Source organism: Rhinopithecus roxellana, chromosome 2, assembly GCF_007565055.1.
Source record: "Rhinopithecus roxellana isolate Shanxi Qingling chromosome 2, ASM756505v1, whole genome shotgun sequence".
Lineage (NCBI taxonomy): Eukaryota > Metazoa > Chordata > Mammalia > Primates > Cercopithecidae > Rhinopithecus > Rhinopithecus roxellana.
Genome location: NC_044550.1, coordinates 171,362,098 through 171,389,925, shown reverse-complemented (window position 1 = coordinate 171,389,925; position 27,828 = coordinate 171,362,098). Strand labels below are relative to the sequence as shown.

The window sequence follows — 27,828 nt, the reverse complement described above, 5'->3', positions numbered from 1 at the left end:
AAAGTGGTAGTTACAGATTGGTTAATGAGTGTTTTGTTGTTGTTTTTATGGTGAGTCTACTAAAGTACACTTGGAATGACTGCTGATTAAAGCCTAGAGAAAAAATTAAGTAAAAAATAAATAACATCAAATCACATGTCCCCTCTGATGAAAATAATGTGGAAAAACATATACCAATGGAGAAAAAAAATTATGAAGTCCTACTTGTGATGATATCTGATTATATTTTTTGTTCTTCTCATTTTCTTTATCAGTTATAAAATAGTTCTGCTGTTACAATGTTTACAGTAATAACAAATAAAAACTATATATACATATACATAAAATTTTGGGGTCAGTCACTTTGGTCCCTACCCAAATTCCTTCGTGTCTGTGGTTAAAACCGTCACCTTGTTGAGCTGACATTGCTTTGCCATTCCCATTTCAGAAACAAAAAAGTGTAGCACTCTGAAAATCTCCATATGCAATAGATTTAAATGCCTTCTGCCAAAAGATCATTCTCTTTTCTCTCATCTTGCTTTACTAACAGCTATTTTGAAATCAAATTAGTTTTTACACCTGTAAAAGAGAAGAGTTTTTTTTATCAGCCAAAATGAGCCAGTTTAGGACAATCACAAAGAAGTCAGACCAGCTGGCAATACCTAATAAAGCAAACTTCCTATCTCATCCCTCCTGTTTCCCAAAGACACTGCAGATGGGGCAGAGGCATTATTCTGGAGGTCTTAGAATTTTGTTGACTCTTTACATTTCCACTTAAACATTTGGAAAATTTCACTAAAATTTGTGAGAGTAAAGAAAAAGAAGACACCAGAAGGCCTGAGCCAAAGCTTGGGTCACTTCTGCTGCAATCAAACCGATTAAGTCTGTAGACCAAGGATCAACAAACTACCAATACGAATGCTGTTTCTACCCTTGCCACCCACCTGCTGCACCTGTGGCAGACATCATTAATTGATCATGACATTCCCTGTGAGCACAGACTTGGCCTTAGAACCTTTCTCAACACAATGCTCCTGGCAGACAGTACCAATCAATGACACTTGGCAAGTGCAGTGAAGCCTATTTAACATAACATATGTCAATTACTATCTTTAAAATTCAGACTTCAGGAAAGAGACATAATTTCTCTTCGGGCAGACCTGCTTTGAACCCAGGGTCTATCATATAGCTTGTGTCAACGTATAAATCTTTCCTCAACAATGAAATGGGCAGAGAGTAAGGAAGATACTGTATGTAAAGTGCCTATTTAAGGAGCGCGTAATTGCCAGAAATTGTAGGCATAGAGGTAGCTGTTGCTGAGAGAATCTCAAATCAGTGAGTTTTCTACCTTGATTTGGCAAATTCCATATTTACACCAAAAGCAGTATTTGTTCAATTTGACGTGAAAATAGTGGGGGGTTGGGGAAGCACAGAAAAACAATAAATAACTTCATATATGAGATTGCCAAAGAGGATACACGGCAAGGGCAATAAAAGGGAAGAGGTGAAGACAGTCAAAAGTTGAAAAGATAAGAAGCAAGGTACAATGACCACTGTAAATGATTAATCAGAATTAGTAATTAAATATCTAATATTTATTGAGCACTTATATAATAAGGGGTACTCATGTTTTATCTCATTTAATCCTCACACTGACCCAATGAGATGTAGGTATTGTGATCATCTTCATATCATGCATAAGAATCCTAGTCTTTCAGAGGTTAAGTAAATGGACCAAAGCCACACACTAGATGGGAGGACATTCAGAATTTAAACTTGGGCTTGTCCAAAAACCAAGCCAAGGTTTTGTAAACTTCACCAAGCTATGCCGTCTGCTCTTTAAAATCCTGATACACTACTTTTAATTGAAGCTTTGCTGCTTATAAACTGTTTTACTTCAGATCAAACCACATAAAATTCCATTTTTGTGTGTCAAAAATGATTGCATACTGGCAGTTTTATTTTTCAACCTATATTCTAGTCTTTTGAGTCGACAATTTTATCAGTAGTTATGAATATGACTTTAAAATGGAGGAAACTGAGGTGTAGAAAAGGTCAAGGATGTAGAAAAGAGTCTTAGCAATCAAAAGATCCAGGAGGGAAGGTGTGTGTGCCATCTTGTAGCTCCTTATTGATTTTACAGTCCTTGCCAAATTCATCGTCATTTGAGTATCCCTTTGGTTTCCTGCTTTCTTGCTTCTGCTCCATCAACATCTTCTCTCCATTCCACCCCTGTGCTTCAGAATCTGTGCATTTTGTTGTTGTTGTTTTCCCTGAAGGCTCTCCAAGTCAGGTTAGCCTATGGAGAGCTCAATTTCCTCCACATTCCTTTCCATGGATCACCTCTGTCATTCACTAGGATGATACTATCGCCTAAGTATTTCTGTCAGTCCTTTAACTGCCTTTGCAGTTTCTCATTTTTAAAAAATCTTTTGGTCAATCAATGTATTTAAACTTGAAGCTATGCTACCTTGTTTTCCCTTTGACAACTCTTTTTCTCCCTTTGTGATTCTTTCTAGGTACAATTAGTGTTTGTCATAATCTTCAAACACTACTAAGTGACCAATTTTGCTGAAGGTTTTTAGAGGAGATGACAATTGTAGACATTACATGTTGCATGGCATTTCAAGCCCACAATATCTCTAGAGAAAAAACAAATCTCCCTCCATCTCCTCTTTACATTATTCTCCAGGAAGGTTCCAAACTTTACCTTCCAGCCTCATTCAGCATCTTTCATGTCCTCATCTCCTTGCTTTCCAAAGCTCTAAATCCCTTCTCTTACATAATGCAATTGGGCTTTACTTCAGCTTCCCCAATTTATATCTGTACAGCTATTATAATCACACTCAATGAACTAAAAACTGCCTTCTGGGCCTACCTTTGTTAGAAGGTGGTGGAACACATCCAATAAATAATATTTGCTTTCATGCTACTTATCAGTGTGTCTCAGTACCCCAATAGACTAAATAGTTAATGTGCATTGTACTGGTGATTGAAATTATGTAAGATGGTAAAATCTCCTGCAAATGAATGAAATGTGAATGTGGAAAAATATTCCTGTAAAAAAGAACTCAAAAAAGGTCATTGCTAAAAGAAGTGTTATCAAATTAGTTGTGGATGGGTGGAATTGGAAATTATTGGAAAAATTATAAAAATCTAAAAGAATTCAGACTACCATACCAATGTCTCTAATCTTGACCTTCAAGGAGCAAGCAATAAAAAAAGTGGCTACCATCTATAATATGTATTGTATAATAATATATTAGTGTGGTTTATGCAAGAAAGATGAATCGATAGACCCCCAAATAGCAAACATAAGCTCAAGGTAAAGTTCTCCATCTTCTACCAAAACTGTAATATTTGAATGTATATTTTTATGTTTTAAGCAAAGGTAAAATAAAACAGTATATGTTTGAATCAACTTTTTAAATAAACCCACCAATTGCTGGTCCTCACTGGTCAGATAAGAAGGTCTCTACCACATATAATATATATACACACAAAAGCTACTTCTAAACATATATGTAAGTTATGATGTATTTAAGAAATAGTGTTATGTATGTATTTAAGAAATGATGTTAAATATATGCTTATAAGTAAGGATTTGTGTGTCTAAGTGTGCATGCCTATAAAGATATGTATATATGTACATATGTGTGACTCTGCACACACACACATTACTATCTATCTACACCATGAAATTAACTACTCTACTGCTTGACCAAGTCATGCAATCATGCATTAGGCCTTTCATAAGAAGGTAATTTAGCAAACTCAAAGTGTGAAATTAAACGTAGCAACAATGACCACGGTGGATGTAGGCACCATAGTTCTGGTTGAAAGCATCTTGTTTAATGTACTGTTCCTTTAATCTTATCAGCAATGGTCAGACCCAAAGAATTTCTTGTTTAAACATCCCACGATTCACTTTTTGGTGGGGTTCAAGTACCTCAACTTAAAGCACTCAGTGCAAGGGCACCATTTGCAACCAACTCAGAAGTTTGCCTAAGAGCTCTTCAGTTGGTCTAAGTTTTTAAAGTGCTTCAGTATTTTTTATTAGTTTTTTTAAAAAATAAGCAACTGGAAATATTTACAGATAACTTCTTATCCAATTTTGTATTCTTTGTTAATTTCATTAATCACATAGACAGTACACTCTATTATTTTATTACACACACCACACACCACACACACACACACACACACACACACAAGTTCCAAGTGAAATATAAGGCTTACCTGCAGTTCCAGAGAGTTCCACACTTAAGGTACGTTCAATAGTCTTGTTCTCAAATGGGGAACCCTTGGGGTCACTGGAAGATATGGCACATTTATAAAAACAAACTGAAATGGAGTTGCTGTAGCCAAATGTATTAGAACCCCCTTCCCTTTCTGAAAATGGTTACGTTTCTTAATACTTACTTTGGTGACTCTGGGGTCAGAGGAAGAGATAAAGTTGTTGGTTTGGCTAAAGAAAAAAAACAAACAAACAACTAATTATGTAATATTGAGTGTCTTTTAGATTTCTTTTCTTTCCACAACAGTCAAGTTGGAAAAACAACCAGAAAACTGAAAGACTAAACTAAGGAATTCTCTGAATATTGAATCAAAGTCAGACAAAAGTCCATTATGCTAAAACAGATTCCAAATAGCGTTTGCATCAGTAAACTACCATTCAAAAACACATACAAAAACAGAATTTTTCCAAAAATGAACCCTCCCTGTTACAGATACAAAATTTGCATCATACCATCAGAGAGAAATAATGTTTTCTGTTTTAATTTGGAATACAGTACACGGTTTGTTTAGACAAGAAAACAGCAGAGAAACTACAAGGCGACAGAACATTATGAATATTCAGTTGATTTTACTCCTAAAGTGTATAATTTTATATCTAGCCCTGATAATAGGTTATTTCTATGAGGCCAAAGCTCATGCAGTAACTATTCCACTCACTGAAAATTAATTGAGAGATGTTGGCAAATTGTGGGCATTGACCCAGATGGTTTAGAAGGGGTTCAGATCCGCAAATCTGATAGATGACTAAAGTAAGATACCATGTTTATCAGTTGAAAGGTGTACCGACTTGCAAAGATGCTAACTATCTCCTTTTGTGCTTTCCTGAATCTTCCCTCCTACAGGCGGCATTTCCCAATAATGAAGGGTGAAGAATCTTCTCACCCAAAATTTCAATTGCTTCTCCATGGCAATCTTGTATTTTGAACAGAAGGAGGGGCAAATATGATGAGAGGCATACTTAGGCTATACATTCATGTATTACGTATATCTATGCTTATCTATAAGCATATGCTTATGTGTATGTAGGTTGATGTCAATTTTTTCTCATTAAAATAATTACTTTCAAAAGGTCAAGTGGTAGTTGTTTATGTAATGGAAATCGTAGTGTCAAAACCAAAAAGGTGTTTAGAATAGTTTCTTATCTTATGGCTGAAGAAACTGAGACCTAACAATACTAAGTGGTATTTTCAGGGCCATAAAATAGTTACTCACAGAGTTGGCCAAGATTCTGTTTCCTTTCTCCTATTGTCAAAAGAAATTGCATTCAACAGACTTTAAAGTAAATTAATCAGCCCCAGCAATTAATTTTTTGAAACGTGAAAATATTATTCATGTCCAAAATAACCTGAAATTAGATACTTTACTTGGATAAATAGTATTTACATATTTAATTTATAGATTTAGATTTACACAGTTGAATAGTATATCATCTTTCAATGTACATCCAGAAATATGAAGCTCATGATATCTTCAACAAATTAGATACATTGATTGATTCAGTTTTTCATTTATACAGATAAATGAGCTGATTTTACATTAATTTTTGAGTATGTGTAATATAACAAGTCTTTCAAAAATCATCCATTCATGAAGAAACTTTACCAAGTTTTATGATACTCAACTAATAATTAGGATAATTCATACAAATTCCATAGAAAATATAACCAGATATTAACTATGTGCTATGTGACATAATAAATGTACATTAAAAATCAGTCACTGAAATTCTGGTTTTCAAGAGGTAGTATAGGCTATTTGAAATGCTCAAAGAAAGACTCTCAAATTCTGATTGTTGGGTACAGGTAAGGCCAAAGTCAATGAAAGGAGAGGAAATGGCAACAGTCATAGTTAATGAGACCAAAAGCAAACAGTAAATGAGAGCCATAGGAAGGGGACAGTCCCCAAACCACATACAGAATCTGATCCCTGAATAAACCCAGACTCTCTAATGCTACCATTAGAGGAGTATTGATTTGATTTATTGAGAGTTTAATCCACCCTGTTTCAGTGACTGGTAGACCAGAGACTAGTAGGATCCTTGAAGTCAGGAATGTGTCTTTTTCATGTAGATTATGGTATTTGGATGAATACATGAATAAATGGACAAATACATGAGACATCAACACACAACGATGGCTAGACGATCATGCTAAGGAAATGAAGAGAACCTGCCTCCAAAATGTTTTATGGAAAGCATACACAAAGTTCAGTGAGAAAACATTACAACACCTTAAGAAAGGTAATTTCAATTGATCCTCCTAGTTATCTCTAATTGTTCACGTATTTTCCACATTTTGATGTTAAATAATAATTCAAATAATTACTGAAGTTGAGCATGTATTAGTTCTTACTTGTCAGCCATGTTTCATTTCTTTTAGGCCTTTCATAACTAAAGGATTTTGACTGTTTGTCAACAGACTTTGGTCTGGGGTGAGTCTTTTGTGCCTTGCCACAGACATATACCATATACAGCCAGTCTCATCTAAAGAAAATTTCCTCCAAAGGCCTATTTAACTCTTCATTGTCATGATTTGTAAAAGTTTACTAAAAGAAAAATAAAAACAGAAAAAAAAAAAAAACAACTTTAAAACATGTGCTGCCAGGCTGGGTCACATATTACAAGGACTTTAAATTTGGCCCCAGAAAATGCATGCATGACCAGGACAGGGTGAGGAGTAGCCCGGTAAATTCATTTGTTCACTCACTAGAGCGAGCTCATCAGCTTCCCCTCACCTGAGACCTTCATGACCAACGAGGCCTATGGCACCGTGGTTCTGCTCCAGGAAGAACTGCTGTAGTGCTTATGAGGAAGATCCAGCTGGAGCAATGAGAATGCGGTCCATTTCACTAAATATATTTTCCCAAACTGACAGAAAGTGATGGGTAGTGGATTTGAGATATCTACCAGGGAAAGCCTAATGGAAAGTCAATTTAAAATATTAAAGGAAGGCTCCTGAAAATCCTGGGCTAATACTGAGGTAGAGAATAGGAAAGAAAATTCAAAACACTGGGAAAAAAAATCTGTATTGAATCAGTAGCAATAACAGCATACCTACACGAATTAATCACGGTTCCAAGCAGAGATCACTGCCTACCACTCTGCAGTTAACAGGAAAAGTTGGGAAAACGAAAGTGAAACAAAAAGAGGTGTATGCTTAGAATTGATATGTTATAATATGTCTACTTCCACCAACAAGGTTAAAGTAGAAGCTGGCATGTTTTAAATCAACTGCCCATTTCAAGGGGTCTTTGGGCTTCTAAGACTACATTTTGAGAAGGAGGAGCCTAAAAGAAAATTGTATCTCTGCCAAGACAGGTTTTCCCCAAATCACCAGGATCTGCCTCAGAAACATCAGCCTCCTCTAGCAATATATGGTGATAATAAAAATCAACCCAGATGTTTAGTTTAATCTAGGCACTTTCTTAAATTGAAAGAAAACAATCAGGAATTTTCCAATCTTTGTTTACAGAATAAAATCCGCGAGCATAGCATGTGGTTGTAGAAGAGTAGGAGGAGGAGAAGAAGGAGTGGAAGAGAAAGAAGAAGAGGAAGGGGAGGAGCAGGAGGTGAAGGAGAAGGAGAAAGAAGACAGAAGAAGAAGAAGGAAGAAGGAGGAGGAGGAGGAGGAGAGGAATGGAAGAGGAGGAGAAGGAGGAGGAGATAATAAGAAAGAAGAAAAAGAATTAGAAAAGGAATGTACTTAGTAATCAAGAGAGGCTGCATAAACACTATTTACTACTTCTTAAGGTGTATATAACAAATCACTGATGCCTCATTTTTTCCATTACTGGAAGGGAAAAAATAAAAGCTCTATAATGAATTGGTTAGCCAAGCTTGTTCATAACCTCAATTATCTCAGCAATTCAGAGATTCATATAAACCTCATGTGATGTTGCAATTCCTCCCCACCTAGCTAACATTTCAGGAGTCTTTCAGTGCTTGTGAATTAGACTGCCTAGCAGCTGAATAGAATATGTTTAACCTGTGTCCAAAGAAAGGTTTCTTCCCCCGCTCTATAATAAGTGCCGAATTCTCTTTCCACAGAGTGACACCGATGGGATGGAAGCAAGAAGTTGGTGTGTTCTCCGACCTTACGTGTGCTTTCTTTGCTTCCAGTGCCCTCACCAACAGCTCGTTTTGGTCCCCAGCCTACCTTGTAAATGTTGAGACTGCGATTGTGTGTGGGACTTCTTTTTGGAGGTGCATTTGTCTCTGCTGCTGTTTCTGTTCTCTGTGGGTTTGGTGTGAGGAGGGTCATCGTTTGTGGTCAGATATTTGAGAAGCTCCGAGCAGGGACGTCTTTGTGGCTTTTGCTGTTGACAAATACTCTTCGCTTTATTGCTCCATGAATTCTCAGTCTTAAAAACAGGCATAAAGAAAACTAAAATTAGTGAACTGAACCTTATCAGAATGCATATAGGTTTTCTGAAGAGATGGGATTTTTCAATGAAGTGTTCAGTCTAAGTGTACTAGATCTATGAGCTGTGAATAATTGTTTGCAGAACAAGGAAAGAAAATTACATTTAAAATTCCTAAATGACATTTATGCAGCTTTTTATTTTATTTCTCCTACATTTCAATGTTCCTACTCAGCAACATGTAACTAACAAGACCCTACAGCGCCTTTACTGTGAATACAAAAAAAAATAAGCTGCTTTAAACCTTAATTTGCCACTGATTGCTGACGCCCAGTACTCACAACTCTCTTAAGTACCCCTTAATGCTCCGTTTTCACTCACAGTGAATGGCAAGACAAACAATGTTTAATACAGCCCGCTAGCTGAATTATGGCATTGCCAGCATTCCATCCAATTAATGGCAGAGATAGATGTTTTGTGGTGATTCCAAAAGCAATCTTCCTCAGGTTAGCCAGCTAGCAAAACAGCAATCCTGCATCTTAAAGCTACTCATACATAATACCAGCTTATCAGCAGATTTTACTGTAGCCCACAATGCTGCAGGTAACAATAAAGTGGGCAAGAACTAACAGTGGCACTTCCATTCCAAACACCCTAAGACAATGCGTAAATGAACTCTGCCTAGTTTAAAGTAGCTCAAGCGCTGTTTACGGAATCCCACTCATCACTGATTTCACCATTATGAGGCAGCTTCGGGGTCCCAGCTAAATTAATACCTACGAACTTATTTGTTTTACAGCTTCAAGCCAAAATCCTTTGGTACTTCCCCCCATATTAAAAAATTTACATTTGTACCTTAACAATTGCAGGGTTTGTTCTGATCCTGTGATTGTGATTTGCATGGTTCTGGGTACTGAGACCACTGCATTCATTATAACTTAGCTGAGTGTTGGCCGGTGCCAGTAAGAGCTTCTTAAGCTAGAAACATTATCAGGAAAAGGGAAAAGCAAGTAAAGTTATGCATCTTTTAAGCACTGGAATAAGTTATTGAAATTTTAAATGTAATTTATTATAATTATAAAAGTTAATTCTGTCATTTTATTTATGTCACACCTTAGCGCAATAGTGCTATAGGAAATATGATATTTAAAGAGTAGAAAAAAGTTTGACATTATACTACCAACTGTGAAAATATTTCCTTTTCCCTTCCAATTCAATTTCTAGAATTGTATGCATAAGAACAAAAATGCAAATATGCCAATTATTATACAAGTAATAATAGTGAAAAATAGAAGGAAAATCTCAAATTTTCCAGCCATAAGGGATTACTGAATAAATTGGACTTGGTGTGGTCTACATATTTTTTTTAACAAATAATGCAAAAAACATCTTTTGAAAATAATTTCCAAATCACTACCAAGTGAGAAAAGCTGCCTTGCTGAATGAAGACATGGGAGGGCAGTGTGTGGGGTAGGGGAGAATAGATACACATTTTCTTTTCAAAAACCCAAATAAGTCAAGTGGCAACAAATAAAAGATTTTATGATGCTTTGAACCATGTTTCATAACCTAATATATGAAATTACTGATTCAAAGAATGCCTGGAATAAAAGAATGACTATCACTGATTCTGGAAAAGAAAAAAAGGATTTGTAAGTAGAGTCCTGGCCTGTGGATCAGGAGATGTGGGTGCTGACACAGGCAAAGCATTTGCTGTCTCCTGACCTCTGTTTCTTCATTTCACTGGATGACCCTCAAGGACTTCCTTGTCCTGACATACAGTATGTCTCTGAGTCAGCTGCTCTTCCCAAATGAACAAATTGAATAGATGAAAACAATCTGATATCAATGGAAAGAAATCAGGGTACTAGGGAGCAAAGCCAATGACACTAACAAATGGAGAAATTGGAGAATAAATAACAATTACTTATGAGATATTCTCTATATCAGAAACCTCAAAATCCAATGGACTCTTAAGTATGGCCTCCATATATTTGCATAGAGCATTTTTAACATTTAAAAACTTAGTGATAGGAGAGTAACAACCTCTAAATGGCATGACAAACACACTATTAGAGTCTGAAGGATCATGGCATCCCATAATTTACACAGCATGCCCTTATATCAGACTTATAGCAAATGACAAATGGCTACCATAGATGAGAAGGTAAACTGTGTCTTAGAACTAATAAAACTCTGGTCAAGCACTGCATTGAAAGGAAAATTCTCTCTTCATTGCCAACAAATTCAGTCTTCATTGTCTATCATAAATTTAAGTAACTTGGGTGGCAAACATGCTATAGTTTTTCAGTCTTCATAAGAAATATGGATCCAAAGTCTTAAAACATTGCATATTTGTTGATCTACTAATTCTGACTCTACAACTGTATGTATAAGAATAAAAATGCAAATAAGTCAATTATTATACAAATTTAAAATAGTGAAAAATAGAAGAAAAAAGTAAATATCCACCCATAAAAGATTGCAAAATAAATTATAATATTTCCATACAATAAAACACTATGCAACCACTACAAATTATCATATATTTAAATTTGAACCAATATGTTCATGATATATCTTAAAAGAATATTGCAATCATTTTTATATGAGAGGTTATTTGAAATCACAGGTGAAATTTTTAGTTTTTTCTTTTTAGTTGTCAACATTTTCTAAGTTTTCATCATGAACATAAATAATACTAAGACAGAAAAATACACACACATAACAGGAAAAGATAGTAAAGAAAACAATTGCAATAAGATTACATGAAGACATGTATTATCAACATTTTTAAACAGAGAATCGCACAATTTGCAACTCTGAGTGTGCTTGGGGATTGCTTTGGCATCATTCTAAATGAAAAAATCCAAACCTTATTGTGACTACATCATACCCATGCAGCGGGTAGCCAGAGGCAACTCCAATTCCTGCTAAACAGTAGGAAGGGTTCTTACTAGAGACGGCTCTTCTGCCTCCTGGGGTGGAGGGGTGCCGTCAGGCATGGAGGAAGGACTAGCCTCATTGTCAGTGGTCACGTCTCCATCTGTCAGCGCATCAAATGAGGGCAATCCGTCTTCATCCACAGGGAGACTGTCCAGTGTCTCTGTGAGGACTGCTAGCAAGTTTGCCTCATTCTCTTCATCTATCTTCTGCAGAAACAGAAAAAAACAGAAGATGTGAGTTGACACTGGGAGGCAGGTAACACTATGCATCAACATGTTTGACCAAATGAGTGAACCATATGTGAAATCTAGAATGCCCATTCCAGAACACGAAGATCATATCTTTCTCAAACTCCAAATTCATGTTTTGGTTCAAATGACACAATTAATGAATACTTCTACTGTACTAATCTCTGATAGTTGAGCTGCCCAGTTTATCAATTTGTTATGTTAGCGCTAAAACTGCTGTATACAATTCTTCTTGGTCACAGAAGTGTTTTCCACTTGCTCATGTTTTCTTTCCCTGACTAAAAGAAAAGATTGCGAGAATCTTGGAACTTGAGAGAATTTTAACCATCATCAATTACATTTTCAGATATAGTGTTTGAATCTCCTATACAGCATACCGCCCAAACTGTCTAGACAGCTCTCTATTTGAACGACACCAGAAAGTGGAACTATACTGAGAGCAGCTATACACTTTCATGGTTTCAATTATAATCTCATCACTGAACACTCCAAAATCATTTAGTTATTTTGCTCCCTGACATCTCTCCCAACTTTAGTCATAAATCTCGAACTGCCTACTGGACACTTCTACTTCATAATAGCTCCCTCATCCCCCAAACCCAAACTCTACAACTTTCACAACAAAACTGCTATTTCTTTTGACTTCTTGAGTTCGGGTAACAATTCTTCAGACTCAAACTCTGGACCTATTTTGACTCTTCTTTCTCTGATCAGTCACTGAATGAAGTCTTACTTTGTAATGTTTACTAAATGCATTTATTTCTTGTGGCCGGGGCACTATTTCAGCGCACTATTATTTCTAATTGGGGCTCCTGCAAATATATCCTACCTTGTTTTTGACTCATTTCCACCAACACACTCTTAGAAAGCTAATCTTCAATCATTCACTTAACGAATATTTTTGAACATCTACTCTGTGCCAGGGACATCTGAAGTGTGGGAGATACAAAGAGAAACAAGACAAAAGTCTGCCCCTCCAATAAACACTACTGTGGAAGGGAAGAACCTGTAAACAATTCATTATAAAATATACTATTTATTTCAGTACTCTGTAAAAAATGTTCAAAGACTTCCAAACATGTACCTTGTTAACAAGGCAATGTGTTATATTCTATGCACGTGGACAACCAGTACCATCACTGGGCACATGGCATAGCTAATCAACGATTACTTGCTAAATAATTCATTGATCTGCGTTTATTGCCAACAATATCTTCTGGACCATTTCCTTCTCTTTTTTTTTTTAGCACTTCACATTGTTTGTCCAATCTGACTTGCTTCCAAAGTCTTCTTTTTAAAGTTCTGTACGCTATGACATTAACAATATGAGCTAAATTATCCCACACAGATTTTATTACAAAACGCACCTAAGCTGCTGACATCTAATGAAGCTAGCAGTGCCCACGCTTCCCTTCTCTCTAGCACTGAACTCCAGTTAATTGACCTGACAAAATTACAAGAATCACAGAATAAGACAGCTAATCAGAAAATCAAATTGTATTACTAGAGAAATTAGGCAGGCCTTTATCACGTATACATTCTATTTTCACATAAAAATTGTTTTCCTTCATTCCTGATCAGCCTCCATCCAGGAGTAAAACTAAGGACTTCTTTTGGATTCAAGAGGCCAAGAAGAGCCATTTGTACTCCCCAGGGACTTTAATTGGCATTTTTTAGTTTGCGTAATGCATCCCTCTCATGTCCCTGGATTTGAGACTGTGAGTCAAGTAGTTTGGGTGCAATGTGGTGTGTATGAAGTTTAAAACTTTAATGCAGGCGCTGGGCATGGTGGCTCATGCCTGTAATCCTAGCACTTTGGGAGGCCAAGGCAGGAAGATCACTTGAGGCCAGGAGTTCAAGACCAGCCTGGCCAATGTGGTGAAACCTCATCTTTATTAAAAATATAAAAATTAGCCAGGTGTGGTGGCACATACCTGTAATCCCAGCTACTCAGGAGGCTGAGGCAAGAGAATTGCTTGAACCTAGGAGGCTGAGGTTGCAGTGAGCCAAGATCACGCCACTGCACTCCAGCATGGGTGACAGAGGGAGACTCTGTCTCAAAAAAACCCAAACCTCTAATTCAGGAGGCAAATCCTAATCAGAAGGGGTAACTGTTAACTTCAACATGGTGCCACCTACTTCCATAAACTGACCAATAGTTAAAATCCAAATTGCACAAGTCAATAACTAAGACTTATTGAACACCCTCAAGTGCTCAGGGTATTGAATACCCTCAGGCCTTGGGTAGATTTTTCAATCTACCTTCTTTCAATATGCCTTTGAAAGGACCCTGTATATGTAATTCTAATATTAAATAGACTGAAATAATATCCTTATTTTCTGCCCAGGATCATAATCTGGTATCCACAGATTTCAATAACTCCTTTCTTTGATTCCCCCACATACAAAAATTAAATTGAGGTTATTTAACTGTTCTGAGTACAATTATATTTAAATGAAATATATGTATTTTAAAAATCATCTCAAAGTCATGAGATTTACATTATAACTATCTCTACATTATCCAATAATTTTAGAAAATATATCAAATACACATGCACACACAGACACATATACACACTTTCAATAAATTGGACATTTTTCCAAGTATCCCATTTTTCAAAAAAGGCTTATTTCATTGATGTCCAAAAACAGTTCCAGAAAAAGAGTTAAGAATATTTACCAATAAATGGATAATTTTGTTTACAATGATTTAAATTTTGTGTTTGGCTTTCCAGCAATACTACCAGCCGTTATTTGCTTTCAATCACATAATACAATAGCGCCTTAGCTCTATCCCTAATGTAAACAAACTACAAAAATTCCAATCAAGTTAAAATGACAAAGAACACTTAAACCAACCAGTTTTCTCCAATGTCTTTAATAAGTCTGGGAGAATGTATAACAAATACAATGGCAAAAGTATTGGAGCTTGATAATGTCATAATTAATTTATAAGATCTGATTAAACCACCAACTATTTTAATTCCCCTCTCTACTGGAAACACAATGAGAGGGAAGGATTTGTAAGATGGGAGATTAGCATGGCGACTTGTGTGTGTATGTGTGTGTGTGTGTGTGTGTGTGTGTGTGTGTGTGTGTGTGCGCGTGTGTGTGCGCGCGCGTGCGCGCTTTGGAGTATGTGGGTAGTAAGGGCTACTATTCAGCCAGTATCTATCATAGCACCATAATGATTATTTACAGTCTGTATCCATTACAAATGATTATTCAATACTATTGTTATTATCTCTGTATGTGGGTGACTCAGAGAGGTGCTCCAAGGCCATTTATTTAAGTAAATTTTTTAGTGAATTAAGAAAGGAAACAAATGTTATTGTTTCAAATTATCTGTGTTTTCTTTAATCATAGGAAACTGAGAAGAAAACTTGATATTTGCTGATGACACTTCGTGTTTATGTAATGTTGAGTGGATATTGCCCCTCACTGTGGCAATTTCAATTAGTTTAGCATGAGTTTCAACAATCACACACCCCGGAGAAGGCAATGGATGTGACAGAGAGGACTCTGTTAAACAATTAATGTCACTTCCCATTATTGCTTTGGTCCCAATTTACAGAGCAAATAAATCAAAGTCACCGCAGATGAAGCACACTGGCCCACTCACACATGTCTGTTCACAGGTGACAGGGTATAGAAACACATTAGTCACCGCACTGACATTGCAAGATAACCTTTCAAAGACTCAGCTCTGATCCTGCTTTCTAATTGTTTGAAATTACTATTTTACAAAAAGATAAACTTCTTAGCTTCATCCGAGTTGGGAAAAAAGGAAAAGAAAATGTAGAGTGGGGAGGAAGAAAGAGCAGGTCACCAATTAGATAGTGATCTACAGCTACACAAACTAAGCTCAGCCTTGGAGCTGGCAGCAGAGGCGGAAGGAAAGGTAGAAAACAGGCCAACGGGTATTTCCACAGTGGAGCTCTGTGGCTATCAAACAGCATTTCCCACGGTGGGTGTCAACCTTGGGTTCTCCTTACGCAATGCAATTCTTCCGACCTAAATAAAGGTCTGTGTGACTGTAACACCTTATTCTCTAAGGGCCCTCTAGGAAGAAAGAAGGCACATCAACAAAAACTCACTCACGGTGTAAACAATTTCCAGTGACAGATGATACACATGCATTTATACTAAAAACCCAAAATTTAGAATCTGCAACAATTCCTAAGTGTTACCATATCATTAATAGATGATAGTTTAGAACAGTCAACAAAATGAGAAGGTTTATCTCTGCTCTTTCGGACACCTGTGTCCCTCTATGACCTGTATTAGTCTGACATAATTTAAAAGGCGTAGTTGAAAGAAGATAGGTTTTGTCCCTTCAGGTGGCAGATTTATAGATTAAAATTAATAGATTAAAATTCTGAACCCAGTTTGTAATATTTGGGTCTTCTTCCTTTGCGCACAGTTGGCAAAAGGATCTTCCAACTGGTTATACACGGTGTGGCAGACAGTGCATTCAACTCACCCAACTGCACACAGAGGGTCAATAAATCCACTAAATTAAGGAGGAGAGGAGGGACTCTGAGACGCTAACTGCCACCTGAAGGGAGAAGTGCAGAGTGAATAATGCGTGTGGTATCCCAAAGACTTTTAAATGTGAGCTATTATGAAAGGACCATGCCCTGCTTATGTTAGTCATTTTTTCTGCATCTTGTAGGATTGCAATTACACTCTGTGTCCCCAGATTCTCACACTTGCTTGATCTCTGTTTGATAAAAATAGTTTAATAGCCATTTAATCACAGCTTCATTATCTTGGCTCTCTTAATGCGAATTAGGCCAGGAGAATTCTCGCTTCCTCATTATTCAAATCATCAATAAGAAGGAAACAGTGGGGTCTTCTTATCATTCATTAATCAGTTTCAGTATCTTAGGTACTGTGCACTCAGAGATCAATCTGTGTGAGAGGTGACTTAACCTCTCTGAGCCTCTAATTATTTTTCTATACAAAATTTCATGTGATTATTTGCCTAATCCCTATTATGGAATTTTTTGGCACTCATGATTAATAGAAAAAAAAAAAAAAGGAGTTGACAAAGGCCTGAGAATTCTTCAAGAAGTTGTTCATAAACATTTCCAGTGTATATTCCCATCAACTTGATTATATGTATTTGAATTTTATTCTTTGAACAGGATCTACTGCAGATATTTAGCACTGGGCCAACTCCCCCCAAATACCCAGCATGCCCCAGGTTTCCTCCTTGCCCCATCCTGCTGACTTGGAAAGAGCTAATGAAGACAAAATTAACTCCTACTTTAAGTGAGGCCTAATTAGGAAAGGAAATCTGCTAGAGTAACATCTGGTAATGTATTCCAAAGCCAAATATAAATGACATTCTTGGATTATCCACTACTTTGGATTATTGGTTCCACTAGGCCCCACCAGGAGTTCAAATAACTACATGGGAAAGCAACTTTTATAATAGATTCAGGAGTTCACATAAGAAATACAGTGGGTCAGAGGTGTGCCCCTTTCTTGAATCTCCATACATAAAACCCTGTACCTCAGTTTCATGCATGAATCAGCAAAAATTATTTGCATAAATGTACACATTTTGGTTCTAATGTATAAAGTTTGATTCAATATTTATAAGAAACTAAAGTCAAAATTTAAAGAAAACTAAGTTTTTTTCTGCAATAAAATTTAAAAATAACAATCCAGAGTAGACTATTGGAATAGGATTTGAGGTTTTTAGCTTTTTTCTTTAACCCGTGCTAATTAGAACAGACACCACTTCACCGCATGTGTCTACTTGAAGTGGTGTGAGCCTTTGCTTATAGGTTGTTAAATATTTTGAATACCCACCTTCCAACAATTGATTTTTTCCCTCTTCCTTATCTTTCTTCTCTAAAATCTCTGCAATCCGCTGTGGGTTTTGTTTTTGCTTCTTTTATACCCAAGTGTTGGCACTGACAGTATATCTGCCACTTTCTCACACATCCAAACAAAAATGGGTGGAATCCCATATGTAATGACTGAGAGGTTCCTAGCTCCTACCTCACTTAAAGGAGGAGTCCTTAAAATAACCCAATTACTTTTTGTTTGTCGTACAAGATACAGAGCTGAGAATAAGGTATGGGCACTAGAAGGTGGGGAAAAAGAAAGAAATCTCAAGCGTATGTGTGCAATAAAAAAATCAAGACAATAAATACCACCTTACATTACATAACACATTATAAAATGCCTTTTGTCCATTCATTTCTTACATATGCCCTGAGAGTGAGCTTATTCTTATTTTATTCCCATGAGAGATAAGCACATTATGTGACAATCTATTTTGCCCTGTTGAATGCCAAATTTGCTGGAATTTGTGGGCTCGTAGAAATAACATAAATTTTAATTTCACTGTCTGAGTAACTCCCCATGGGCATACAGGCTACTTGAAATACCATGTATGTAAATGTGTCTGTCCATATCACACCCTCAAGTTTATATCTCAAGTACACATATTTAAAACAGAATCTAATGCACATGTATATCTCAATGCCTTGAGTGCATTCTCTGATATTCAACTGTAGTTGACTATACAAAAATGTATAATGTGTACATACATTGTTCCTCTCAGTTAACCACTCTAACTGAGGAAAGCAACGATCAGAAACCAAGGCTAATTCCTGTAAAAATAAAATAAGAATCAAGCGGAAATAAAATTTAAACAAAATCAAAGAATTCACAGACATATTTAGACCCAAGGGAATCCATTTAATTCCAACTAATACACATATTCCTATTTAAGCAGGCATAAAATGTATATTCACATCTGTACTTACACTCCATTCTAATTGATTTGCTTATAACACACATTCATGAGATAATAAACATGTACTGTACATGAGAAATTCAGTATGCTGTAGAGGCTATAAGAGCCAAAAGTATAAACACAGAAGTTCAACAGAAAATCCTAAAAATTCCTGGTTAATATATGAAAAATTAGCTGAAATTTCAGGGGAAAGGGGATAAAGGTTCAGCGAGGTTGGGGAGGTCATGCCTGTCTCTCACAATGGGAAGAGGAAGGAACTGAGTTGTACCATCAAACTGGAGACTTAATAGGCCTGAAAACAGCAAGCAAGGCATTCTATTTGTTCTCAAGTTTAAACTAAAAGAGAAACTGGGCATGTGGGAAGAACTCCAGACTGAAAGTCAGGAGAATTAATCCTAGATCCATTTCCGCCACCAGCTAGCTACATGTCCTCAAGTGAAACAACTCAACTCTCCGGCTGCATTGCACAGTCTCGAATGACAATCCCATAGGTTTCTGGTATTAGTCTGTTTTCACGCTGCTGATAAAGACATTCCTGAGACTGGGCAATTTACAAGAGAAAGAGGTTTAGTTAGACTCACAGTTCCACATGGGTGGGAGGCCCCACAATCAAGGCAGAAGGAAAGGGAACAAGTCACATCTTACATGGATGGTGTCAGGCAAAAAAAAAGAAAGAGTTTGTGCAGGGAAACTCCCGTTTTTAAAACCATTAGCTCTCGTGAGACCCATTCACTATCACGAGAACAGCACAGGAAAGATCCACTGTCATAATTCAGTCATCTCCCACCAGGTCCCTCCCATAACACATGGGATTTATGGGAGCTACAAGATGAGATTTGGGTGGGGACACAAAGCCAAACCATATCAGTTCCTAACTGGCTTCCCATTTGCCATCCCACCTCAATATTTCATTCTCAACACAGAAGATTAAGTGATCCTGATGCAACCTAAGTCATGTGTCACCCCTCTTCTGACCAAAGCCTCCATGGCTTCTCATGTCTCTAAGACTAGAAGCTAAATCTTAAGAGTGCCTTACTAACCAAGGATCGCCATATAATTTATCATCCAAGCAGAACCTTTTTGAGAGGGAGAGGGGATAGTGCACATAATCAGCTACTCAGGGATGAACCCAGACTACACCAGGCTAACTGGAATGTATGGTGGCCCTATACTCAGCCAGCTTCATCTGACTCTGGCAATGCCTCATCACCTATCTGAATCCTTCCCAATCAGTCTGATCTCCTCACTAATCCACAAAAATGCCAAGCATTCTCCTGTCCTTAGGCCTTTGCACTTGCTGTTTTCTCTGCCTAGAAGGTTCTTCTGCCAGATGGCCCATGGATTTTCCCTTTGTCCCCTCATTTACTCAAGTGTCACCTTCTCAGTGCAACATTTCCAACAACTCTGGACACATTCTCCACATTTTCCCTACCTTATTATTCCCTCTGGCATTCATCTCTCTGACTCAATATATGTTTTAGTGATTTATCTTCTTCATGAACTATCTAAAAGAGGAGGTCTGTGAGGCCTATTTGATTATTGTTGAGATACTTAGTATATAGGAGATGCTTAACTAAAATGAGTAAGAATGGTAACTTAAGAGTCTAATCTGTCCTGACAATATAAGAATATATGAATTTTCATTCTTCTTTTGTTGTTATTTTCTCTGTAATCCTCACCTCCTCCTACCCCTGAGCAATTTGTCTTCTTAATAATGTTTAGCTTAGGCTATGATTTAAAATTATCTCACATTCATTTCACATATACCAGCTGATAGGCCAGGCAAGCAAGTGATATATTCTTAGTGGGGAAGAAAGAATATGAACAGCTACAGCTATATAGGGCCTAATTCTGAAATGAACTCCTAGGCAATGAATCTATAGAAGTAAATGTAATGTTCATCTTTTGTAAAAGAGGAAGTTTAAATGGGTCTTAAAAATGCAGAAATTAACCCAACCCTGTTGTCTGGAAGGATACTGGGACACACCATCAAGCAATCAATTTGCAAACATCTTGAAAGAGTTGAGATGTTTTCACGAACAGCTAATCATGCCAGACAAACCTACCCTCTGACCACCACTCTCGGGAGTGTTGACTCTCTAGTCAAGAGAAAACCATTGATGTAATCTATCTGGACTAGGGTGGTGAGCTTCCTCATTCCATACCGCATAACACAGTCATCTTCAAGCGGGGAATATATATTAATCTTAGCCAGAAGATTTTTAACTATGTTTAATAGAACCCTGGACACTAGAATAGCTGGTATAGGATTTATTATAAATTTTAGAGTGTATGATATATTTTGTGTACTTATATACCTTAATGCATAGGCAATAGAAGTCTTTTTTTTTTTTTAGAAAACACACTCAAGTGTGTTATTTTCTTATAATAAATACAGAAACACAGTGGAAACCATGACCAAATTAAGCAGCCAAATTGAATATTTTGTATTGTCTTTGGATTAAAAAAAAAAATCTTGAGAACTGGGGGTGAAGAGTTTAAAACTTGGAGCCATTTTAAAATATTCATTTCTATGAGGCAGGATTTTCTCAATCCTCTTCAAACAAAACAAAGCACAAAATAATCAGTTGCTATGATTGATAATAAGAAACTGCCATCATCTTAAATCCCAACTTATACTTTTTCTGTGCATTTAAATAATGCCATAGTTCTCTTAAATATTACTTTAGTAAATAATAACAATAATAAATAGCGCTGATCTTTACTATTTTCTATGTTCCTGATGTTGACTAAATTTCTTTACATGCATTAATTGAAACACCCATTTAACCCTATTATTATGTGCAAATTCACATGTCTAATGAAAGGAAGAGTTGGATATTAATCCAGATATATCTGATGAAATATCGTTCTCACACCCTTCCTTTATATAGTGGGATTTTATGGAAAGTATTATTAGAAAAACGAGTGGGCATGGGCTATTTTAATTTATCTTCATATTGGGGACTAAGAACTGAGTTAGAATGACATAGCATTTATTGATCATCAGTTAAAATCTAAGGTGGGAGATGCAGTTACATGCCATGAGGCACAGTTGGCCGTCCATACAGAAAGAGGAGGTTGCTTTGCAAATGATTCTCACTATTTATTACTGGCTGGCCCAGTGTTGGTTCATAGCCCTTTTTTTTTTCCTACTGGGTGTGATTTTCTCTTCTATTTGAATGTTCTTCTCTCTTTACATCTTTTGTTTCTATCCTATCCCTACCTCAAAGCCTACTTTAAGCATTCTGTTCCATCGGATTTTTTTTTTTTTTTAAACAAGTCCAGCTCTACTGGTAGCACCAAGTTTCTAATCCTTTATCAGAAAAACTTAGATCCATAGACAGAAATGCAGATTTCAAAGCCTCATCACAGACCACTAAATCAAAATCTCTAGATATGGGTTTCTGGCCTCCAGCACTGTTGACATATTAACCCAGATAATTCTTTGTTTAGGGGGCTGTCCTGTGTGTTTTAGAATGCTTAATAGCATCCCTGGCCTCTACTCACTCGGTGCCAGTAGCACCCCTCCAGTTAGGACTACCAAAATGTCTCCAGATACGCCAACTCTTTCCTGGAGGCAAATTGCCCTCAGTTGAGAACAACTACCCTGGGAGGTAGAGCCTGGGATTCTGTAATTTTGATAAGCAACCCAAGTGATTCTGATAATCAGGCAAGTTTGGGTAATTTGCTGTTTTGCGGCTGCTGAGTAGTGTGTAGATCAAGTTGAAATGTATGATTCTGTCTATGCTAGATTTATTCCCTCTAACGCATATGATTCTAGACCTTAGTAGTTATTATTAACATATTTTGATCTATTCTATGTGAATTCTTTTTCCCAATATCTTACATTAATGTGCCCAGTTGTTTTAGGGTCTGTCCTTCCCTGTTGATTACAACATATTGGTTATTCACTTCCTGAATTTGTTTTTGATAGTCCTAAGGCAGCACAGTCTTTTTATTGCCAATCATTCTCTTCCTTCAACATCTTCTGACCATCGCCATTATCATAAAGTTCATTTCAGTTCTAGAGTCTATTTTATTACACAGACTACAAGCTAAGTGATTTTTAAGGATTTTCTTCTATATATTTTCACAGAGGTCTTAAGCACTTCTCAACTTTTTACGATTTTTTAAAACATCTCAAAAGAGGTCACAGGGCCTTATAACATTTTTATATTATTTGAAATAGGCAGTGAGGCAAAATACAGACTCCAAAGTTAGATTTCCTGATTTGGGGTCCTGAGCACATCACTTACAAGGTACGCGACCTTCTGCAAGTTACGTAACCTTAATAAGACCTACAGTACAGGGCTGTTTTGAGAACTGACTGAGTTAATCCATGCAAATCATATAGAACAGTGCCTGGTATATAGTGAGGATTTATGTTTACTGCTAATAACAATATCATTATTATCATTTTCATGCACTAGATTGAATTCAAAATAAGTGAGACAAAATATGGATTTGTTGAAAACAAATTTGAGAAAGAGATAAGACACGAACAAATGGAGTGAAAAAGGAAGAACATTCTGTACAATAAGCCTACACAATGTAGACATTGTAACGTTGGTACCAAAGTTACTAAATACATATTGCTCAAAAATTCCTACAATTTGTATAAAATTCATTATCTCCCAGTTACTAGTTAAGATTGAGATGCTAGAGTAAACAGGCACGGTTTGACATGATCACTGACTGCTTGCCAGTTATTCCATGCAATGATCACCTTTAATCCATACTCAGCTGAATTACAATATCTACACTTGATATACCCTTCATTTGTGAACATACATGCAGACCAATATATTTACAGATACATATACATATGTATACATATATACATATTTACAGATACATATTACAGATACATACAAACATGCATATTTATGTGCATATTTACAAATATTATATATATATATCTTTATTTACACATATTTATTGAGTGCGTACTATGTACTATAATTTGTTTACTAGGAACTTACATTTTAGTTTGGTGGTGAGAGGATGGCAGATAATAGATTTTATATTTATACATAGGGAGAATATGTACAGTATACATATGTGTGTATACATAAAACATATACACACATACAAAGAAAAATATATATTTTATATAATGTGATATATATAATATATTATATATTATATATGTATATATTATTCATTATTATATTATAATATCATATATAATATATAATATATTATATAACATATACTATTATATGATAATATATAATAATGTTATATGAATACATAATAAAATAATATATAATTACACACACACACACACACACACACAGAGGAAAAAAAAGAGGTAGCATTTGGAGCAGCAAGGCATAATAGCTAAGGAAGAAATGTTCTGGACAGGGAAAAGAGTTAAGAGTAAGGGCCAAAGGCCCTGAGGGGAACTTGCAATGAGTAAGAAATTACTTTTTCATGGTTTACATATAGGTATAAGCAGAAGGGGGGTTATAGGCAAAATATTTAACAAACATCCCACAGGAACATTGATCAATCAGAACAGCAGCACCAGGACTTTAGCAAGCAGGCCTGCTGTGAATACCTCACAAAGCTCTGCTGTTACAAATTAGCAGACTGCATTAACCCTGGGCATAACCAGTGTGTTTTAGACTATGTAAGGAAGAATAATTTCCTATTACAACCAGTGAGTTCTCTATAAGATAGTATATTTGCTGACAAAAAGAAGTGCTTAGAAGGCACCATCACAGAGGTCGATGCTATTTGTTCATAAAGACTTAGCACCACAAGATATATGTGAAATTGTGCAGCTGCAGATTCCTGACACTTGGATCTATATGGTATATTAAGGTTGGGGACACTAAGATGCAGGTAATGTCAAATGATCTGATTACTGTAATATCCTGGCAAAGGCATTAGAATGAGAGAAAATTGTCTCAAGGTGGTTGGAAGCTATTCAGAGACAGGGTGTCCTTTCTGTGAGGCCATCTAGGGTGAAAGAAATCAAAGTGTGTTCCATGCTAATCCTCTGAGTCTTTCCAGCTCCTTTCCCCAAGAAACTAGGAGCCACGTAGAGCTTGGGATGGGGTCTTTGACTCCTTGACTAACTTTCATATTCCACTCAAGTGCTCTGCACAGAGCAGCGGGTTGTCAATAAATGCTTGCCGAACAAATAGAATATGAGAAGTTCATCTTCTCAATGACTTTGTATCTAAGTATTTTACATGGGTTTAGGTTTCCAAAGCATCTGAGCAAGTTTGCAATCTCCTAGGATTTAGATACTGAGCTTCTTTTAATGCCAGACTGAGTGAACCCCTTGTGAAGAATCTTTAAATACTTCACACTGAATCAATTCCAAATGCAGACTCATTCATGATTATCAGTGGCTTATATGCATATGTGGAGAGCATGCACAGTGGAGAAGCATATGACATTGGGTTAGACAAAGTAGCTAATAACCTCAAAGGGGGATTTTTAAAGTGACTTTGACAACGGGATAAAAAAGCACATGTCCCTATAACAGCATGGAAAATGACAAGACAGGTATAAATCATTCTGGATAAAAATGTATGATTTACAGAATGATGAAAAGGAAAAACACGCCATTTAATGCCTTGCCACATTGTGGCTCCTATAATGATAGGGATGTAGTAACATGGAAACAATGAATAGAAAAAGTTGCATGGTCAACTCTTCCAACAGTATGATGTTGGAGATGAGAAGCCTGACATCCAAAGGGTTAAACAGACTTTCTCAATGTCATCTGGTAACTGATCTAATTCTACATCTGTTTTGGACCTATTGGCTCCTTAGTTTTTCTATTATACCATGTTGCTTATCAGGATAATGAAAGGAAATAAGTGGCAAAGACTCTCTCTCTTACATTTGGCATATGTTTTTTTTAAAATGCAACATTATTTAACATATTGTAAATATATTACAATTTATTAACCTCCATAGAAATACTGGATTGTATTTTCCTGTCTGTGTGTTTTTGATAACAAGTTTCCTGGGACTAAGAATCATGATTTTTGCATCAAAATCAGTGTCAAAAATTTATAACAAGAATTTTTTGGGCACCTACCATGTGTCAGACACTCTTGACACTGGGGATATAGCAATGAACAAAATAATTAAAAATTCCTGCCTTCAAGGAGCTTATTCTGTTGGGGGAAGAGAGATGATCGACAAAATAAATTACTATAGACAAAATAAACAGCTGTGAGAAATAGATGAAAGGAAAAGCAATAAGAACTCTATTTGTATTTAAGTAAAGCCAACATAGATTTAAAAATCAGGCTTATTTACAAAAACAGGGCACAAATATTTTTTCTTAGAAAAGGTTTCATACTGGGATAAAGGTTTTCTTCTGACTCTTACAGAGTAATAGATGCCTGTAAAGTAGTGACTCTCAATTTTGGCTCTAAATTTAATCACATATGCATTTTAAAAAATATGCTTGCCCCTTCCCTACCCCTTTGGGCAATTAAGTCAGTATCTTTGGAGGTGGGAGTTAGTAATTCCCTCAAGCAATTAAGTCAGTATCTTTGGAGGTGGGAGTTAGTAGTTTTAAAATCTTCCCAGGTGAGATTCTAATAGAAGCCAGGACTAAGAATCACTCCTGTAAAAGATTAAGTAATAGAACCTTTGAGGAAAGGTGAGAATATTTGGTATGATCTATTGTGTGGGCTGAAGGAGAAGCCTTGCCCATCAGTGAGAACTAGCTGTGGCATACTAAGATGCCCAGAATCCCTCACAAGGGCCACAGAACATGCATGTTTTATTTTTGTCCAGTGCACACCAAGTCTGGCCCCTTGACTGAAGGAGTCTTCTTTCCTGAGTCCCAGTTCTCTCCTCCATTACCCACTCAGACCCTGTTTCAGTACTTGTGAGTCCATGAAATGTCTTAAGTCATGAAATCTCTTTAGTGTATGATGGCAACAGCCACCAGCCAAGAGCCTTATTACAGGCTACTGCCATCAGATTGAACACCTTTAAAAACAAAGAATCACAGATCACATTAGAGTTACCTCTGACCATAGGCTGTGTAAGCAACAAGTGCCTAGGTTTAAAGATAAAAAGAAAACTAGGGAACCCATACCGTGAAATGTTTGATACCCATTAAAACAATTATATAGGTATACCTTTGTTAAAATGAAACACGCCATTAAATATTATGAAGTGAATCAAGAAAGTTGTCAAATAGCACTTTTTCAGTCCATGATCTATGCATGGATACTGTAAAAAGCCTAAAAGAAGGAATCCCAAAATATTACAAGAAGGTGAGATTTCAGATGATTTTAAGTCAATTTGTCTTTTTCCAATTTTCTGTAATGAGCATTTTATTCTAAAAATATATAAAAATAAAGAACCAAAGAATGTGTTTGTGTATGCCATACATGAAAAAATGGGAAGAGAAATAGCTAAAGTGTGATTATATAATTAATCAAAGTCAGCCCAGGTCTACACAACTTTGTGGCCCTGCTTTCAAATTTGTCTTCCTTGGGCCTTAATTTTTTGATCTGTAAAAAGGCAGCAGTGTAATCTGCCATGGTTGTCCCATAAGGTTACTGGACATAAAAATATTATGTGCTTTAGGGAAGAGTTAAGCAGCATTATATAAAAATGTAGTGCTAAATATTTATGCCTTTCAGATAAAATCATTCAAGCAATATTTACTGAATTCATACCATGCTTACATAGTTGCAAACTTGACTTAAATTTATTTCTTCCTCACAACACCTCACAGTAGCAAGGAGACTATAACAACTGGCATAAAAACAATGACAGTATTTGTCTGAGACTCTATAGCAAAGCCACAGAAGCAGAAGAGAAATCATGATGCCCTCGAGCTAACCCTCTCCCAGAGTCCTCTTTGCCTGAGCTCCTATCAGTGGTTGTAGACAAACTTTCCAGGTCTGTTTGTTAGGATAATGTCAGCCAGCTGTAACCTCTTCAGGGGTGAAAGATCTGGTGCTATCAGCTAGAGATGGCCCTGGAATAGATCTGCACACGATATATAAACATAAGGTGTTAGCAATTGATAGCAAAATAATTCAGTGCTATTTCAGCATCAACTGCTGCTCAATTTGTCCCCGGAAGAGCATTCAATATTATTGAAACATTAACCCAGGACCTCTCATTTTTGCTGCTGTTCCTATCGATATTATGCCCATTGTGAATATTTCCAAAGTAGTAGACTCAAAGTCTTATGGGATTTAGCCTTAGAAAAAA

At 36.4% G+C, this 27,828-nt stretch overlaps 1 protein-coding gene across 2 annotated transcripts in view; it reads right to left on the bottom strand.

The window, feature by feature from the left end:
• Nucleotides 1-27,828, bottom strand: part of PPARGC1A (PPARG coactivator 1 alpha) — a 111,783-nt gene that overhangs the window by 28,037 nt on the left and 55,918 nt on the right. For both annotated transcript variants that reach the window (XM_010362992.2, XM_010362991.2), the window contains exons 3-7: nt 11,595-11,789; nt 9,493-9,615; nt 8,433-8,637; nt 4,402-4,447; nt 4,219-4,292 (exon numbers count right to left, since the gene is read on the bottom strand). In XM_010362992.2, the coding sequence (XP_010361294.1) occupies nt 4,219-4,292; nt 4,402-4,447; nt 8,433-8,637; nt 9,493-9,615; nt 11,595-11,789 (643 nt within the window). The remainder of the gene's footprint in view (nt 1-4,218; nt 4,293-4,401; nt 4,448-8,432; nt 8,638-9,492; nt 9,616-11,594; nt 11,790-27,828) is intronic.